This window comes from Cherax quadricarinatus, chromosome 37, assembly GCF_038502225.1.
Source record: "Cherax quadricarinatus isolate ZL_2023a chromosome 37, ASM3850222v1, whole genome shotgun sequence".
NCBI classification, from domain to species: Eukaryota; Metazoa; Arthropoda; class Malacostraca; order Decapoda; family Parastacidae; genus Cherax; species Cherax quadricarinatus.
In genome coordinates this window covers 14378049-14393827 of record NC_091328.1, presented here as the reverse complement: position 1 = coordinate 14393827, position 15779 = coordinate 14378049, and the positions used below count along the sequence as shown (strand labels likewise).

At 40.0% G+C, this 15779-nt stretch overlaps 1 protein-coding gene across 3 annotated transcripts in view; it reads left to right on the top strand.

Annotated features, from left to right (window-relative positions):
* Positions 1-11701, top strand: part of GluRS-m (putative glutamate--tRNA ligase, mitochondrial) — a 51033-nt gene extending 39332 nt beyond the window's left edge. For 2 of the 3 annotated variants that reach the window (XM_053797487.2, XM_053797495.2), the window contains 3 exons: positions 5212-5393; positions 10868-11022; positions 11342-11701. In XM_053797487.2, the coding sequence (XP_053653462.1) occupies positions 5212-5393; positions 10868-11022; positions 11342-11428 (424 nt within the window). In that variant the 3' untranslated portion in view covers positions 11429-11701. The remainder of the gene's footprint in view (positions 1-5211; positions 5394-10867; positions 11023-11341) is intronic. The other variant, XM_053797478.2, reaches the window with a different exon arrangement.
* The last annotated feature ends 4078 nt before the right edge of the window (positions 11702-15779 follow it).

The following is a 15779-nucleotide window of genomic DNA, read 5'->3' as shown; positions in this document are numbered from 1 at the left end:
AAGGCACATTTTCAAAGAGTGGGTCAATGATGTGTTTGGCCCCAGTGTGAAAAATACCTCCTGGAAAAGAAATTGTAACTCAAGTGCCTCCTGGTACTATTGGACAATGCTCCTGCTCATCCTCCAGACTTGGAAGACCAATTGTTCAGGGACTTCCGTGTTATAACAGTGAAGTTCTTGCCTTCTAACACCACTCCTCTCATCCAGCCCATGGACCAGCAGGTCATATCAAACTTCGAAAAACTCTACGCAAAAGCAGTGTTTCAAAGGTGCTTTGAAGTGACCTTGGATGCTCAGTTGACCCTAAGAGAGTTCTGGAGGAATCACTTCAGTATCTTCCATTCCATAAGCTTTATAGCTAAGACTTGGCAGGGAGTGACTTCCAGGACTTTGAACTCTGCTTGGAGAAAAATGTGGCCAGATTGTGTCCAAGAGAGGGATTTTGAAGGGTTTGGGACTGACCCTGAGGACCCTATGCCTGTTGTGCAATCTATTGTGGCACTTGGGAAGTCCATGGGGTTGGATGTGATTGGCAAGGATGTGGAAGAGTTGATGGAGGACCATTGAGTTTTTGCATAGCGTGAGATGGACACGAGGAACATCAAAGAGTGATCTGTGCCTTGTGTTATGGTCATGTGTTCTGTTGAGGTTGGCAAGATGTTTGAGGGGAGGGTTAATATCAGAGTTAAGTGTTCTATGTATGTAATAGGTGCAATAATAAGTATGGATGTTTTGTATGGTGAGTAGGTTGAGTGTTTTGAATATTGGTGGAGTGTGCTGCCTGTAGTGAGAATTTGTTATCATTCTAACTGCAGCCTTTTGTTGGGTAATTAGTGGTCTGAGATGGTTAATTGTTGTTGAGCCCCATGCACAAATTCCATAGGTGAGATAGGGGTAAATAAGAGAGTGATAAAGGGCCAGGAGGGCTGACTGTGGAGCATAGTACCGTATCTTCGATAGTATGCCTACAGTCTTGGAAATTTTCTTAGAAATTTGTTGTATATGTGTATGAAATTTGAGTCTATTATCAAGGTGGATTCCTAAGAATTTTCCCTCTGTTAGCTTTGTGATAGGTGATCCGTTTATCATTATGTTAAGAGGGACATCTGTAGCTCTGTTACCAAACTGAATGAAGTAGGTTTTGTCAATGTTTAGTGTAAGTTTGTTAGTCCTCATCCAGGTAGATATTTTCTGTAATTCGGTATTTACAGTATTGGCTAGCGTGACTGGGCTCGGGTGAGAGAAGACATATGTAGTGTCATCTGCAAATAGTGTGGGTCTGAGTAATTGCGAAGCATTTGGTAGGTCATTTATGTATAGGAGAAAGAGAAGAGGGCCAAGGACGCTTCCCTGTGGGACACCAACTGTAATTGGTTGTGCGGAAGAGCTTGCCCCATTTGCGTACACATATTGGCTTCTGTTGCTGAGGTATGACTTGAGGTAGTTGAGGGAGTGCCCTCTTATACCATAGTGTGACAATTTTATGTGGAGCAAGTCATGGTCAACTGTATCAGAAGCTTTACGTAAGTCAATGAAGATCCCCAGTGGGACTTCTTTTTTCTCTATTGCAGTGTATATATGTTCTAGCATGTGTATAATAGCATCATTAGTATTTTTATTAGGCCTGAATCCAAATTGGCAGGGGTTGAGTATGTTTTGGGAGATGAGGTAGGAGTAGATTCGTTTATGAATTAATTTTTCGAAGATTTTTGAGAGAGGGTGTAAATTGGATATTGGCCTATAGTTATTCAACTCTGTTTGGTCTCCTCCTTTATGGATCGGGGTGACCCTTGCTATTTTGAGAACTGTAGGGAAGGTGGAGGATTCAATGGATTTGTTAAAGAGTGTTGCAATGATTGGTGATAACACTTGTGACACTTTTTTGTATATAAAGGGTGGTAAGGTATTTAAATCTCCTGCCTTGTTTTTTAGTGCGTTGATAATAAGGGAGACTTCGTATGGGTTAGTCTGAGCTAGGAACAGTGTGTTCGGGTAGTTGCCAGTGAGGTAGTCATTTGGTGGGGTATCTGAGCTTGGGATTTTATTGGCAAGGTTTTGTCCTATAGTGAAGAAATCATTGAGTCTGTTTGCTGTTTCTGTTGGTGGGAGTTGGGGTTCATCTGATTTTGCTAATTTTATTTTGCTATTTCGTGATATCTTTTTTGTTCCCAGAATTTCTGATAGGGTTTTCCAGGTCTTTTTTATATCACCTCGTAAGTTGGATAATCTGTTCTCATAATACTACAATTTTTTTGCCCTTCTTATCAGGCTGGTTAGGATTGATGAGTAACGTTTTGTTTGGTCTCTGGTTATGTGACCCATTCTGTACTGTTTTTCATATCGGTGTTTTGTATTTATGTATTTGAGAATGCTGGGTGTTAGCCAGGGACTGTTCAGTCTCTTAGCTGTCATCTGTTTAGTTTTTTTAGGGCAGTGCTTGTTATAGAGGTATTGGGTCTTTTTTAGAAAATTATTAAAACATTCGTCAATATCTGTATAGATTTCTAGCTCAGTGTGCCAGTCAGTGTTTGTTACTGCTGTTGTGAAGTTATTAATGGCTGCCTCATTGTGAAGTCTGAAGGTGACTTTAGTAGTGTCTTGGGGTAATTTACCAAGAGTTGTTATGAGGAAAGTAGGGTAGTGGTCTGTGGTATTATCTGTAATTATGCCTGATTTTAAAGGGGATATGGTGTTGGTCCAGATGTGGTCAAGTAGGGAAACACTAATCTCCGTAACTCTTGTAGGTTTTGTTACTGTTGGTAGCAACATGCAGTTACTCATTGTGTTTGTGAATTCAGTAACGTGTGGGTCCTGGTCTTGCAGGAGATTTATATTGAAGTCACCTGAGAGTAGTAAGTGATCTTTGTTCATGCGTGCATCAGTTATCATACTTCCTAGGTTTTGACTAAATTGGCTAATGTTTGACTGTGGAACTCTGTAGATGTTTATCACTGTGAGAGGTTTTTGTAGGTATTTGGATTTGAATTTAGCTATTATATATTCCCCATGTTCATCCCTTGTGCAAGTATTAGTGATACATTCTAGTTGGTCTGAGTAGTATATAGCTGTGCCACCCCCTTGTTGGTCTGGCCTACAGTTGTGTATGGCTGTGTAACCAGGAATGGCATAGACATCTGTAGTATCAGGCTTTAGCCAGGTTTCAGTTAGTGTAATGATGGACATATTGGCATGCAAGGAATTTAGTAATGCTATGAGGCCATCGTAATGCTTGCTTAAAGATCTGATATTGTAGTTAAAGACAGTTATGTTTTTGTTGGCTCTGAGAAGTGCCTTTGATTGTTCTGCTGTGTAGTAATTACAGTAACTGTTTGATTAATTCAAGTCATTAAATAAGAGGTTGGTATCAGGATCAATGCTTGTAATCATAAGATTTGTAGTGAATCTATAGTTAGAATTAAGTATAAAACAAAGTAAATATTCTAAAGCTAAAAAATATTATTATTTTTTTTTTTTATTATCACACCGGCCGATTCCCACCAAGGCAGGGTGGCCCGAAAAAGAAAAACTTTCACCATCATTCACTCCATCACTGTCTTGCCAGAAGGGTGCTTTACACTACAGTTTTTAAACTGCAACATTAACACCCCTCCTTCAGAGTGCAGGCACTGTACTTCCCATCTCCAGGACTCAAGTCCGGCCTGCCGGTTTCCCTGAATCCCTTCATAAATGTTACTTTGCTCACACTCCAACAGCACGTCAAGTATTAAAAACCATTTGTCTCCATTCACTCCTATCAAACACGCTCACGCATGCCTGCTGGAAGTCCAAGCCCCTCGCACACAAAACCTCCTTTACCCCCTCCCTCCAACCCTTCCTAGGCCGACCCCTACCCCCCCTTCCTTCCACTACAGACTGATACACTCTTGAAGTCATTCTGTTTCGCTCCATTCTCTCTACATGTCCGAACCACCTCAACAACCCTTCCTCAGCCCTCTGGACAACAGTTTTGGTAATCCCGCACCTCCTCCTAACTTCCAAACTACGAATTCTCTGCATTATATTCACACCACACATTGCCCTCAGACATGACATCTCCACTGCCTCCAGCCTTCTCCTCGCTGCAACATTCATCACCCACGCTTCACACCCATATAAGAGAGTTGGTAAAACTATACTCTCATACATTCCCCTCTTTGCCTCCAAGGACAAAGTTCTTTGTCAGGTGCTAAAAAATAGCACCTGAATTATTTAACAAATGTAAAAATAATGAGCTAAGGTAGTTTTTTAAAGCTAAAATAAAGGAGACAATATAAAAGGGACTAAAATAATTTGTGGTGAACAAATAAAGTGATGATCAAATAATGGAGCGTGGGAATATGATAGTAGGTAGTACTTTAAAGGTAATTCTTTAAAGTTAGAATTATAATACAAAATTATAATATAAAAGGGACTAATATAAGTTGTGGTGAACAATAAAGTGGTAATCAAATAAATGAGCTTGGGAATATAATGGCAAAATAGTGAACTTAGTACACTTTAGCACCTGAGAATATGCTTCATTGTAAACACTTAGTCTTTATGTCATTTACCCTTCTTCTTATTCTTCTGCTTTCTTAATTTCTGACTTATTCTTAACTCTTTCAGTAATAATTCTACCTGGTATACTCAACTTTCTAGTACTCTATGTCCCCTCTTTTCCATTTACAAATGAACTATGCGTGCCTTCTGCCAGTCCACAGGTACATTTCCTTCTTTCATGCACATATTGAATAGATAAACCAACTACTCAAAAACTATCCAAACCTGTTTTTACCATCTTAGTCTTAATCCTGTCTAACCCAGCTGTTTTACCTCTCATATTCTAATTATTTCACCTTGTCATTCCACTAATTGTTTCTCTTCCCACCAGCACCCACTCTCTGATAACCACAAACCTCTGCTTTGCATTTTACCATTACATTTTTGGATGTACAATATTCCTCTTTGACCTCATTACCTATGCTCTTTCCTGAATTAAAAGTATCCCTTCAGGGATACCTAATGAACAGCATGACTCACTACATGGTGATTATTATTATTATACAGTAGTCATAAAAATGCACCATACCTGTAGTTAAGTACATTATGTATATATTCATGTGAAGTACTAAAAGTATAGCATAATGCAGTAAATGTGAAATGCTGCTCATTCTTCATTGTAGCACATTATGTACTTTAGAAAGTGTCGCAAGATGTGTTATAATTTTTCAGACTTTCATCAAGTACCACTCAAGCAAAAGTTCTGACTGCAGATTATTTAAAAAGAGTACTGATATATTTTGAAAAGAGAATTGTTCGTCTTCAAGATTTATTACAGCCTGAATTTGCATATATTTGGGTTGTGCCAGACTCCATTCCTATAGAGGAGCTTCCAGCAATGTCTTGCAAGCATGGTATGTATCTCATTTATATTTGTAAAAATAATACAAGTATGTCATTGACTGCTTTAGAAATTGGAAAGTTATTTTTTTTTTTTTTTTTTTATTATCACACCGGCCGATTCCCACCAAGGCAGGGTGGCCCGAAAAAGAAAAACTTTCACCATCATTCACTCCATCACTGTCTTGCCAGAAGGGTGCTTTACACTACAGTTTTTAAACTGCAACATTAACACCCCTCCTTCAGAGTGCAGGCACTGTACTTCCCATCTCCAGGACTCAAGTCCGGCCTGCCGGTTTCCCTGAATCCCTTCATAAATGTTACTTTGCTCACACTCCAACAGCACGTCAAGTATTAAAAACCATTTGTCTCCATTCACTCCTATCAAACACGCTCACGCATGCCTGCTGGAAGTCCAAGCCCCTCGCACACAAAACCTCCTTTACCCCCTCCCTCCAACCCTTCCTAGGCCGACCCCTACCCCGCCTTCCTTCCACTACAGACTGATACACTCTTGAAGTCATTCTGTTTCGCTCCATTCTCTCTACATGTCCGAACCACCTCAACAACCCTTCCTCAGCCCTCTGGACAACAGTTTTGGTAATCCCGCACCTCCTCCTAACTTCCAAACTACGAATTCTCTGCATTATATTCACACCACACATTGCCCTCAGACATGACATCTCCACTGCCTCCAGCCTTCTCCTCGCTGCAACATTCATCACCCACGCTTCACACCCATATAAGAGCGTTGGTAAAACTATACTCTCATACATTCCCCTCTTTGCCTCCAAGGACAAAGTTCTTTGTCTCCACAGACTCCTAAGTGCACCACTCACTCTTTTTCCCTCATCAATTCTATGATTCACCTCATCTTTCATAGACCCATCCGCTGACACGTCCACTCCCAAATATCTGAATACGTTCACCTCCTCCATACTCTCTCCCTCCAATCTGATATTCAATCTTTCATCACCTAATCTTTTTGTTATCCTCATAACCTTACTCTTTCCTGTATTCACCTTTAATTTTCTTCTTTTGCACACCCTACCAAATTCATCCACCAATCTCTGCAACTTCTCTTCAGAATCTCCCAAGAGCACAGTGTCATCAGCAAAGAGCAGCTGTGACAACTCCCACTTTGTGTGTGATTCTTTATCTTTTAACTCCACGCCTCTTGCCAAGACCCTCGCATTTACTTCTCTTACAACCCCATCTATAAATATATTAAACAACCACGGTGACATCACACATCCTTGTCTAAGGCCTACTTTTACTGGGAAAAAATTTCCTTCTTTCCTACATACTCTAACTTGAGCCTCACTATCCTCGTAAAAACTCTTCACTGCTTTCAGTAACCTACCTCGTACACCATACACTTGCAACATCTGCCACATTGCCCCCCTATCCACCCTGTCATACGCCTTTTCCAAATCCATAAATGCCACAAAGACCTCTTTAGCCTTATCTAAATACTGTTCACTTATATGTTTCACTGTAAACACCTGGTCCACACACCCCCTACCTTTCCTAAAGCCTCCTTGTTCATCTGCTATCCTATTCTCCGTCTTACTCTTAATTCTTTCAATTATAACTCTACCATACACTTTACCAGGTACACTCAACAGACTTATCCCCCTATAATTTTTGCACTCTCTTTTATCCCCTTTGCCTTTATACAAAGGAACTATGCATGCTCTCTGCCAATCCCTAGGTACCTTACCCTCTTCCATACATTTATTAAATAATTGCACCAACCACTCCAAAACTATATCCCCACCTGCTTTTAACATTTCTATCTTTATCCCATCAATCCCGGCTGCCTTACCCCCTTTCATTTTACCTACTGCCTCACGAACTTCCCCCACACTCACAACTGGCTCTTCCTCACTCCTACAAGATGTTATTCCTCCTTGCCCTATACACGAAATCACAGCTTCCCTATCTTCATCAACATTTAACAATTCCTCAAAATATTCCTTCCATCTTCCCAATACCTCTAACTCTCCATTTAATAACTCTCCTCTCCTATTTTTAACTGACAAATCCATTTGTTCTCTAGGCTTTCTTAACTTGTTAATCTCACTCCAAAACTTTTTCTTATTTTCAACGAAATTTGTTGATAACATCTCACCCACTCTCTCATTTGCTCTCTTTTTACATTGCTTCACCACTCTCTTAACTTCTCTCTTTTTCTCCATATACTCTTCCCTCCTTGCATCACTTCTACTTTGTAAAAACTTCTCATATGCTAACTTTTTCTCCCTTACTACTCTCTTTACATCATCATTCCACCAATCGCTCCTCTTCCCTCCTGCACCCACTTTCCTGTAACCACAAACTTCTGCTGAACACTCTAACACTACATTTTTAAACCTTGGAAAGTATGCAAATTAATTCTGTGAATATTGGCCTGCATGTACACAGTGGCCACTTTATTAGGTACATCCTGTTGTAATTCATGGTTACTTGAGTTACTGTCACCTCTCTCAGCTTGAACCAGTCTGGCCATTGTTATAAAAACATAAGAAGGAAGAAGCATTGAGCAGGCTTATTGACCTATGTTAGGCAAGTCCAAGTCACACCTCATGTACTTACTTGTCTGACCTGTTTTTAAAACTTCCAAGAATTTTTATTCATTGATGCTGCTTGGGAGTTTGTTCCACTGATCCACAACTGTTACTAACCCACCTCTTTCCTATATTCTTTCTAAATGTAAATTTTTCCATCTTGAACCCATTGCTGCATGTCCTGTCTTGGTTAGATATTTATGCATGTTATTTATATCCCCTTTAGGTAGTAGGTTGGTAGACAGCAACCACCCAGGGAGGTACTACCGTCCTGCCAAGTGAGTGTAAGATGAAAGCCTGTAATTGTTTTACATGATGGTAGGATTGCTGGTGTCCTTTTTTCTGTCTCATAAACATGCAAGATTTCAGGTACATCTTGCTACTTCTACTTACACTTAGGTCACACTACACATACATGTCTTTCTTTCAGCACACTGGCTGTATCCCACCGAGGCGGGGTGGCCCAAAAGGAAAAACGAAAGTTTCTCCTTTTACATTTAGTAATATGTACAGGAGAAGGGGTTACTAGCCCCTTGCTCCCAGCATTTTAGTCGCCTCTTACAACACGCATGGCTTACGGAGGAAGAATTCTGTTCCACTTCCCCATGGAGGTAAGAGGAAATAAACAAGAACAAGAACTAGAAAGAAAATAGAAGAAAACCCAAAGGGGTGTGTATATATATGCTTGTACATGTATGTGTAGTGTGATCTAAGTGTAAGTAGAATTAGCAAGACGTACCCGAAATCTTGCATGTGTATGAGACAGAAAAAAAAAGACACCAGCAATCCTACCATCGTATAAAACAATTACAGGCTTCAGTTTTACACTCACCTGGCAGGACGGTAGTACCTCCCTGGGCGGTTGCTGTCAACCAACCTACTACTTATAACACATACATGTACAAGCATATATATACATACCCCTCTGGGTTTTCTTCTATTTCCTTTCTAGTTCTTGTTCTTGTTTATTTCCTCTTATCTCCGTGGGGAAGTGGAACAGAATTCTTCCTCCGTAAGCCACATGTGTCGTAAGAGGCGACTAAAATGCCGGGAGCAAGGGGCTAGTAACCCCTTCTCCTGTATATATTACTAAATTTAAAAGGAGAAACTTTCGTTTTTCCTTTTGGGCCACCCCACCTCAGTGGGATACGGCTGGTACGTTGAAAGAAAGAAGAAGATTTATATCCCCTTCATTATTGCTGTCTTCTGTTTATACACCTCAGTCATATCTCCCCTAATTCTATGCCTTTCTAGAGACTGCAGATTCAGTGCCATCAGTCCGATTTCACCTGATTTATACAAACACTTTGTTACCTATCAGTCAACCATACCTCTCTTCAGGAAGAGATTTTCCCTCCTTTTCCATGTGCCTCTACTTTCCTCAACAATCTCTGGTGTGGCATTCTATCAGAGGCGTGACTGAAGTCCAAATACACAATATCGTATTCATTACCATGATCTGCCTCCTCAAATACCTTAGTGAGAAAAGTTAATAAATTTGTAAGGCAGGAATGTCCCTTTGTTGAAAAGTGCTGAGAGTCATTGATGAATTTATGTTTTTCAAGGTGGCTTTGAATAGCCTTGGCAGTTATTGATTCCATCAATTTTTTGCGCAGTGGAGGTTAGGCTAATTGGTCTGTAATTCGTAGCTAATGACCTATCTCCTGTTTTGTAGATAAGTATCACATTTGCTATTTTCCATTTATCTGGCATTATGCCAGTTTGTGATGATATGTTGAAAAGACTAGCTAATAGTTTGCTGAGTTCCTGCTTATATTGCTTTATAACCCTTAAGAGCTTGGTGATTTATTTACTTTTAATCTGTGTTTGTTGGAGAACCATGTCACTAGTGACTTTTATCGAGCATGGCTTGTTTTCGTCCTGACCTTTGTAATTTTTGATTTCTGGAATTTTACTGATAAGTGTTGAAGATTGTGCACATTTCTTTGTTACTGACAGTAAGCTGACCTGAGCAACTTTTAAGTAGGACTATCTTGTCCCTAATCTTACTCCTATATACCTGAAGGAAACTTTTTGGGTTGATCTTTGAATCTCTTGCAACTTTAACTTCATAATCTCATTTGAGTTTTCTTATTCCTTTTTTGATTACTCTGACTGAATATTGATTCCTTAAGTGCTCCTCACTTTTTTTGATTCACTTGCAAATGTCTCTATTTTGACCTATGAGCTGTTTTAATCTATTGTTTATCCATTTAGAGTTATTTTTGTTTGATCTAATTTCCCTATTTGGAACATAAGTTGCCTGGGCAGCTTGAACTATGCTTTTACCTCTCTCATTATCAGTGTTTTTACCTACAGAACTGCTACTCACTGGATGTTTTATGTTTTTCACACCATTCTCTGTAAATTCTAGAGTCAAGACTGTTGTGCATGAGATTTCCAGGAGCTCAGCAATTTCTGAGATACTCAAATCACCTCTGGCACCAACAATGATTCCATGGTCCAAGTCACTTGTATCACATTTCTTCTCCATTCTGATGTTTGGTATGAACAACAATTGAACCTCTTGGCCATATCTGCATGCTTTTAGGCATTGAGGTGCTGCCATGGGATTGGCTGATTAGATATTTGCATTAATGAGCAGCTGTACCTAATAAAGTGGCCACCGAGTGTGTGTGTGTGTATCCGTCAAAGAAAATACATAACAAGCAGTGTTATTACTGACCTCATCTGTAAATGAAAAACAATCAGTTTTATATTGTTTCTCTCTATTGATAAGGTTTACTGTTACAATTGTTAGGAAGCACTAAACTTGCAAGTCATGCAATGCCTGGAAAATGAGAGGCAGTCATTGCCTGTCTGAGGAAAAGTAGGGTAGCTCCAATATTATGGAATTGTTCTTAATTAACAGGTTACTTTGTCCAAGGTTTCAAAAAATAAAATTATAATCTTTCCAGCTGAAGTCTTGCGGTGTGTTTTACAAGTTATCAGTTCCATATCAAACTTTAATAAAGAACGTATTGTTGAGGAAATAAAAGATGTAAGTAGGCAGTATGGCCTGAAGATTCCTGCCATCATGAAGTTAATAAGGATGACTGTCACTGGTATGAAGGTGAGTCATACTGTATGATGGGTGTGTATTTATTTTTATGGGGAAGTGCCCAGCCCTTTTTATATTATTATTACAGATACTATTATTATTATTATAATATGGTGTAGTTAAGCCTCTAAACATAATATTTATATTGATTTGGAAATAACCTGCTCCATGTGTAAATGTTATTATCCTGTATTAACTTGGTAGTCTTTACTTAATTATATTACATAGCCTACTACATAACTTTTTTTTATTTGATTTTACTGAACACTTTTCTCGCTGTATTATGGAATCATGCACAGCCGAACATTAATGTGGGTGTACTTTTTTCCAGGAAGGTCCTCCTGTTGGTGAGATGCTATATATGCTCGGGCAAGATACAGCTGTTGAGCGAATGAAGCATGCTTTAACCCTGTTATAAGATAATTAACCAGGTGTAATGATGGTTTAAAAAGACAGGTGAGAAAACACTAGGACATGTTTATTAAGATGTTTCTGTCCTGGGATGTTCATCACTGTTAGTAGTGATGAAGGTCCCAGGACCTTCTTAATGAACTTGTCCTAATGTTTGCTTACATGTCATTTAAGCCACTTATCAGTATCCATAAATTATGATTTACTTTAAAATACAAATTTAACCAGCTGCATGAAGTGTTTTGTATACAAATATTTATTGACATAAATGAAATATTGATATATGTACATTATATTGATTTTCCTTTTGAATACTATTCCCTGTATTTAATGCTGCATGTCTTGTGAGTACATATAGTTAATATTATTATTATATCCATGAGGAACCTACACATTCATAAGGGTCAGGATGAAGGCTAAGAGACGAGGTATCAATCCAATTTACCAAAATATTTTCCTTTAGTTGCTTTTATCGTATTAATTATGGACAAATATACAATAAAACACTATGTAAATTGAAGAATATTCTTAGTGCTTGTAGTGAAGCATTGTCAGGTGAAAGCACATACAGAATTGTTTATTTATGTTTTGATGCAAACACTGGATCTACACTCACCCTTTCCTAAATTTTTCCAAAGCTAGGTTGCCCTTAACAAGGTGGTGAAGTTTAAGTGACCCGAGTGCATGACTAAGAACCCAGGAAACATTTCTATAGCCAAAATAGTGGACACCCCTGCTTTTCATTGGGGGGATGTTGCATTGTCTGCCGAGTCTTTTGCATTCGTTGTGAGTGATTTTCGTGTGCAAGTTCAGTACTAGTCCCTCTAGGATTTTCCAGGTGTATATAATCATGTATCTCTCCCGCCTGCGTTCCAGGGAGTACAGGTTCAGGAACTTCAAGCGCTCCCAGTAAATGAGGTGTTTTATCTCCATTATGAGCGCCATGAAGGCTCTCTCTATATTTTCTAGGTCAGCAATTTCACCTGCCTTGAAAGGTGCTGTTAGTGTGCAGCAATATTCCAGCCTAGATAGAACAAGTGGCTGACATCCTTGTCTATGTCAGATATGAGGATGAGAAACAAGATGGGAGTGAGTACTGTGCCTTGTGGAACAGAGCTTTTCACCGTAGCCGCCTCAGACTTGACTCTGTTGAATACTACTCTTTGTGTTCTGTTTGTGAGGAAATTACAGATCCATCTACCAACTTTTCCTGTTATTCCTTTATCACGCATTTTGTGCGCTGTTACGCCATGGTCACACTTGTCGAAGGCTTTTGCAAAGTCTGTATATATTACATCTGCATTCTTTTTGTCTTCTAGTGCATCTAGGACCTTGTCGTAGTGATCCAGTAGCTGAGACAGACAGGAGCGACCTGCTCTAAACCCATGTTGCTTCTTAGGACCCTTTCAAAGATTTTTATGATATGGGATGTTAGTGCTATTGGTCTGTAGTTCTTTGCTATTGCTTTACTGCCCCCTTTGTGGAGTGGGGCTGTCTGTTGTTTTTAGTAACTGTGGGATGACCCCTGTGTCCATGCTCCCTCTCCATAGGATGGTAAAAGCTCATGATAGGGGCTTCTTGCAGTTCTTGATGAACACGGAGTTCCATGAATCTGGCTCTGGGGCAGAGTGCATAGGCATGTCACTTATCGCCTGTTCGAAGCCATTTGATGTCAGGATAATATCAGATAGGCTTGTGTTAACCAAATTCTGTGGCTTTCTCATAAAAAATTCATTTTGATCTTTGACTCTCAGTCTGGTTAGCGGCTTGCTAAAAACCGAGTCATATTGGGACTTGAGTAGCTCACTCATTTCCTTGCTGTCATCTGTGTATGACCCATCTTGTTTAAGTAGGGGCCCAATACTGGATGTTGTTCTCGACTTTGATTTAGCATAAGAAAAGAAATACCTTGGGTTTCTTTCGATTTCATTCATGGCTTTTAGTTCTTCCCGCGATTCCTGACTCCTATAAGAATCCTTTAGCTTAAGTTCGATGTTTGCTATTTCTCTGACCAGTGACTCCCTACGCATTTCAGATATATTGGCCTCTTTTAGCCGCTTTGTTATTCTTTTCCGTCATCTGTAAAGTGAGCGCCTGTCTCTTTCTATTTTACATCGAGTGCCACCGAGTTAATCTGTTCTAGGCATAAGTTGGGGTCTGTGTTACTTAGTCTATCTTCCCAGCTTATATCATTTAGGATTTGATTTACTTGGTCCCACTTTATGTTCTTGTTATTGAAGTTGAATTTGGTGAAGGCTCCTTCGTAACTAATCTCATTTTGTCGGTCTGGGGCTCCGCGCATACATGTCTGAACCTCGATTTTGTTGTGATATGAGTATATTGTTTTTGATATGGTGACATTTCATATCAGATCATCAGTGTTAGTGAAGATGAGGTCTAGTGTATTCTCCAATCTAGTAGGCTCTATTATTTTCTGGTTTAAGTTGAATTTTGTGCAGAGATTTAAAAGCTCATGTATGTGTGAGTTCTTGTCAGAGCTGCCTCCTGGTGTTATCACTGCAACAACATTATTTGCTATATTCCTCCATTTTAGGTGCCTCAAGTTGAAATCCCCCAGGAGCAAGATGTTGGGGGCAGGAGCTGGCAGATTTTCCAGACAGTGGTCAGTTTTTGACAGCTGTTCCTGGAATTGCTGGAATTGCATCCGGAGGCTTGTAGACTACCCCAGTGACTAGGTTTTGGTTCTCGATCTTTACTGCTAACTTCCACTACATCATTTGAGGCATTAAGCAGTTCTGTGCAAACAAGTGACTCTGCGATATACAGGCCAACCCCTCCCTTTTGCCTATTCATTCTGTCACATCTGTATAGGTCGTAACCTGGGAGCCATATTTCGTTGTCCAAGTGATCCTTTATGTGGGTCTCTGTGAAGGCCGCGAACATTGCATTTGCCTCTGCAAGCAGTCCACGGATGAAAGGTATTTTGTTGTTCGTTGCTGGCTTTAGACCCTGTATATTTGCAAAGAAGAATGTCATCGGACTGGTGGTATTGGTGGTACTGGGGGGGGACTTTTTTTTCTGGCACTAGTATCTGTATCTGTTGGTTTGGAGTGGAGGCCATCGACTGTGGTTCCACTTCAGAAATGACTGGATTTGGCGTACTATTTCCGCCATTTCCTGCCAGTTTTTTTCCTTCCTGGCATTAAAAAGCTCTCTCCCTCTTGAGTGGCTGTGGCTACCCAGGTTTTCCCATGGCCTGGATGTTTTATATCTTTTTGTCCTCTTTAGATGTTGTGCTTGGCAATTTAAGTTATAGCACAGTCTTTCCTGTACTGAAGAGGGACACATTTCAGGGTGAAAAAGCTTACAGGAAGTGAGTTTGCATTTTCCTGTTGTCATATGGGCACGGCATTTTCTAGGGTGGTCATAGTTGCACGTCCCATCTGTTTTTCCAGATTTCTCATGCCTGCAGATACCAAGTGTATAGTATGTGCACAGGCTTGGTTTCCGTTTGCCTTGGGTTTCTGTGACTGTATTCCCTGTTGGTGCATGTTTACCTGTCTCATTCCTATCCTCACTAGTACTAACAATGGAGCTCTCACCAGTTGTTTCTGGTAATATATCCTCACTATTGCTAGTGGAGTTCCCTTGTTTGCTATCTCTTGTGGTATTACTAGTTTGTAATATTGGTTTTATCTTGTCCTTGACTACACTTGTTTCCCCACTACAGCTCCTGTCTCCCTCGAGGTCATTTATATGCATTCCTTCATGCGTACATTTACTGACTACCTGGACAGCACCTCCATCCTCACCATTACTGTCTCCCAGGACAGCATCTCCATCCTCACCATTACTGTCTCCCAGGACAGCACCTCCATCCTCACCATTACTGTCTCCCAGGACAGCACCTCCAGCTTCACCATTACTGTCTTCCAGGACAGCACCTCCAGCTTCATTACTGTCTCCCAGGACAGCACCTCCAGCTTCACCATTACTGTCTACCAGGGCAGCACTTCCAGCCTTACAGTTTCTGACTACATGGCCAGCACCAAGGGCAATACCATCCAGCCCAGACTTTTTATTTTCCCATCTGTTATAGAATGCTTCCAGGTTTTCTATGAAGGCTGCTTTGATGTTATCCTCTTTTAATACCAATGTGATTTTAATCAACAGATTTATCTCATTTGGGTATACCCAAAAACACTTCCCTGATTTAATACTGCTTGTAGGTAGTTCTTGGATATCTGCACAAGGGGTGTGACACCAATTTTCACAAAAATGGCAAGTAATCCATGAGGAAGCCTGTTTGTTTGATTGACTGCAGACTACATAGAGCTTCATAATGTGATTTGAATGGTTGATTTAATATAGTTCTACTAGTAACCCCTTGAATATTC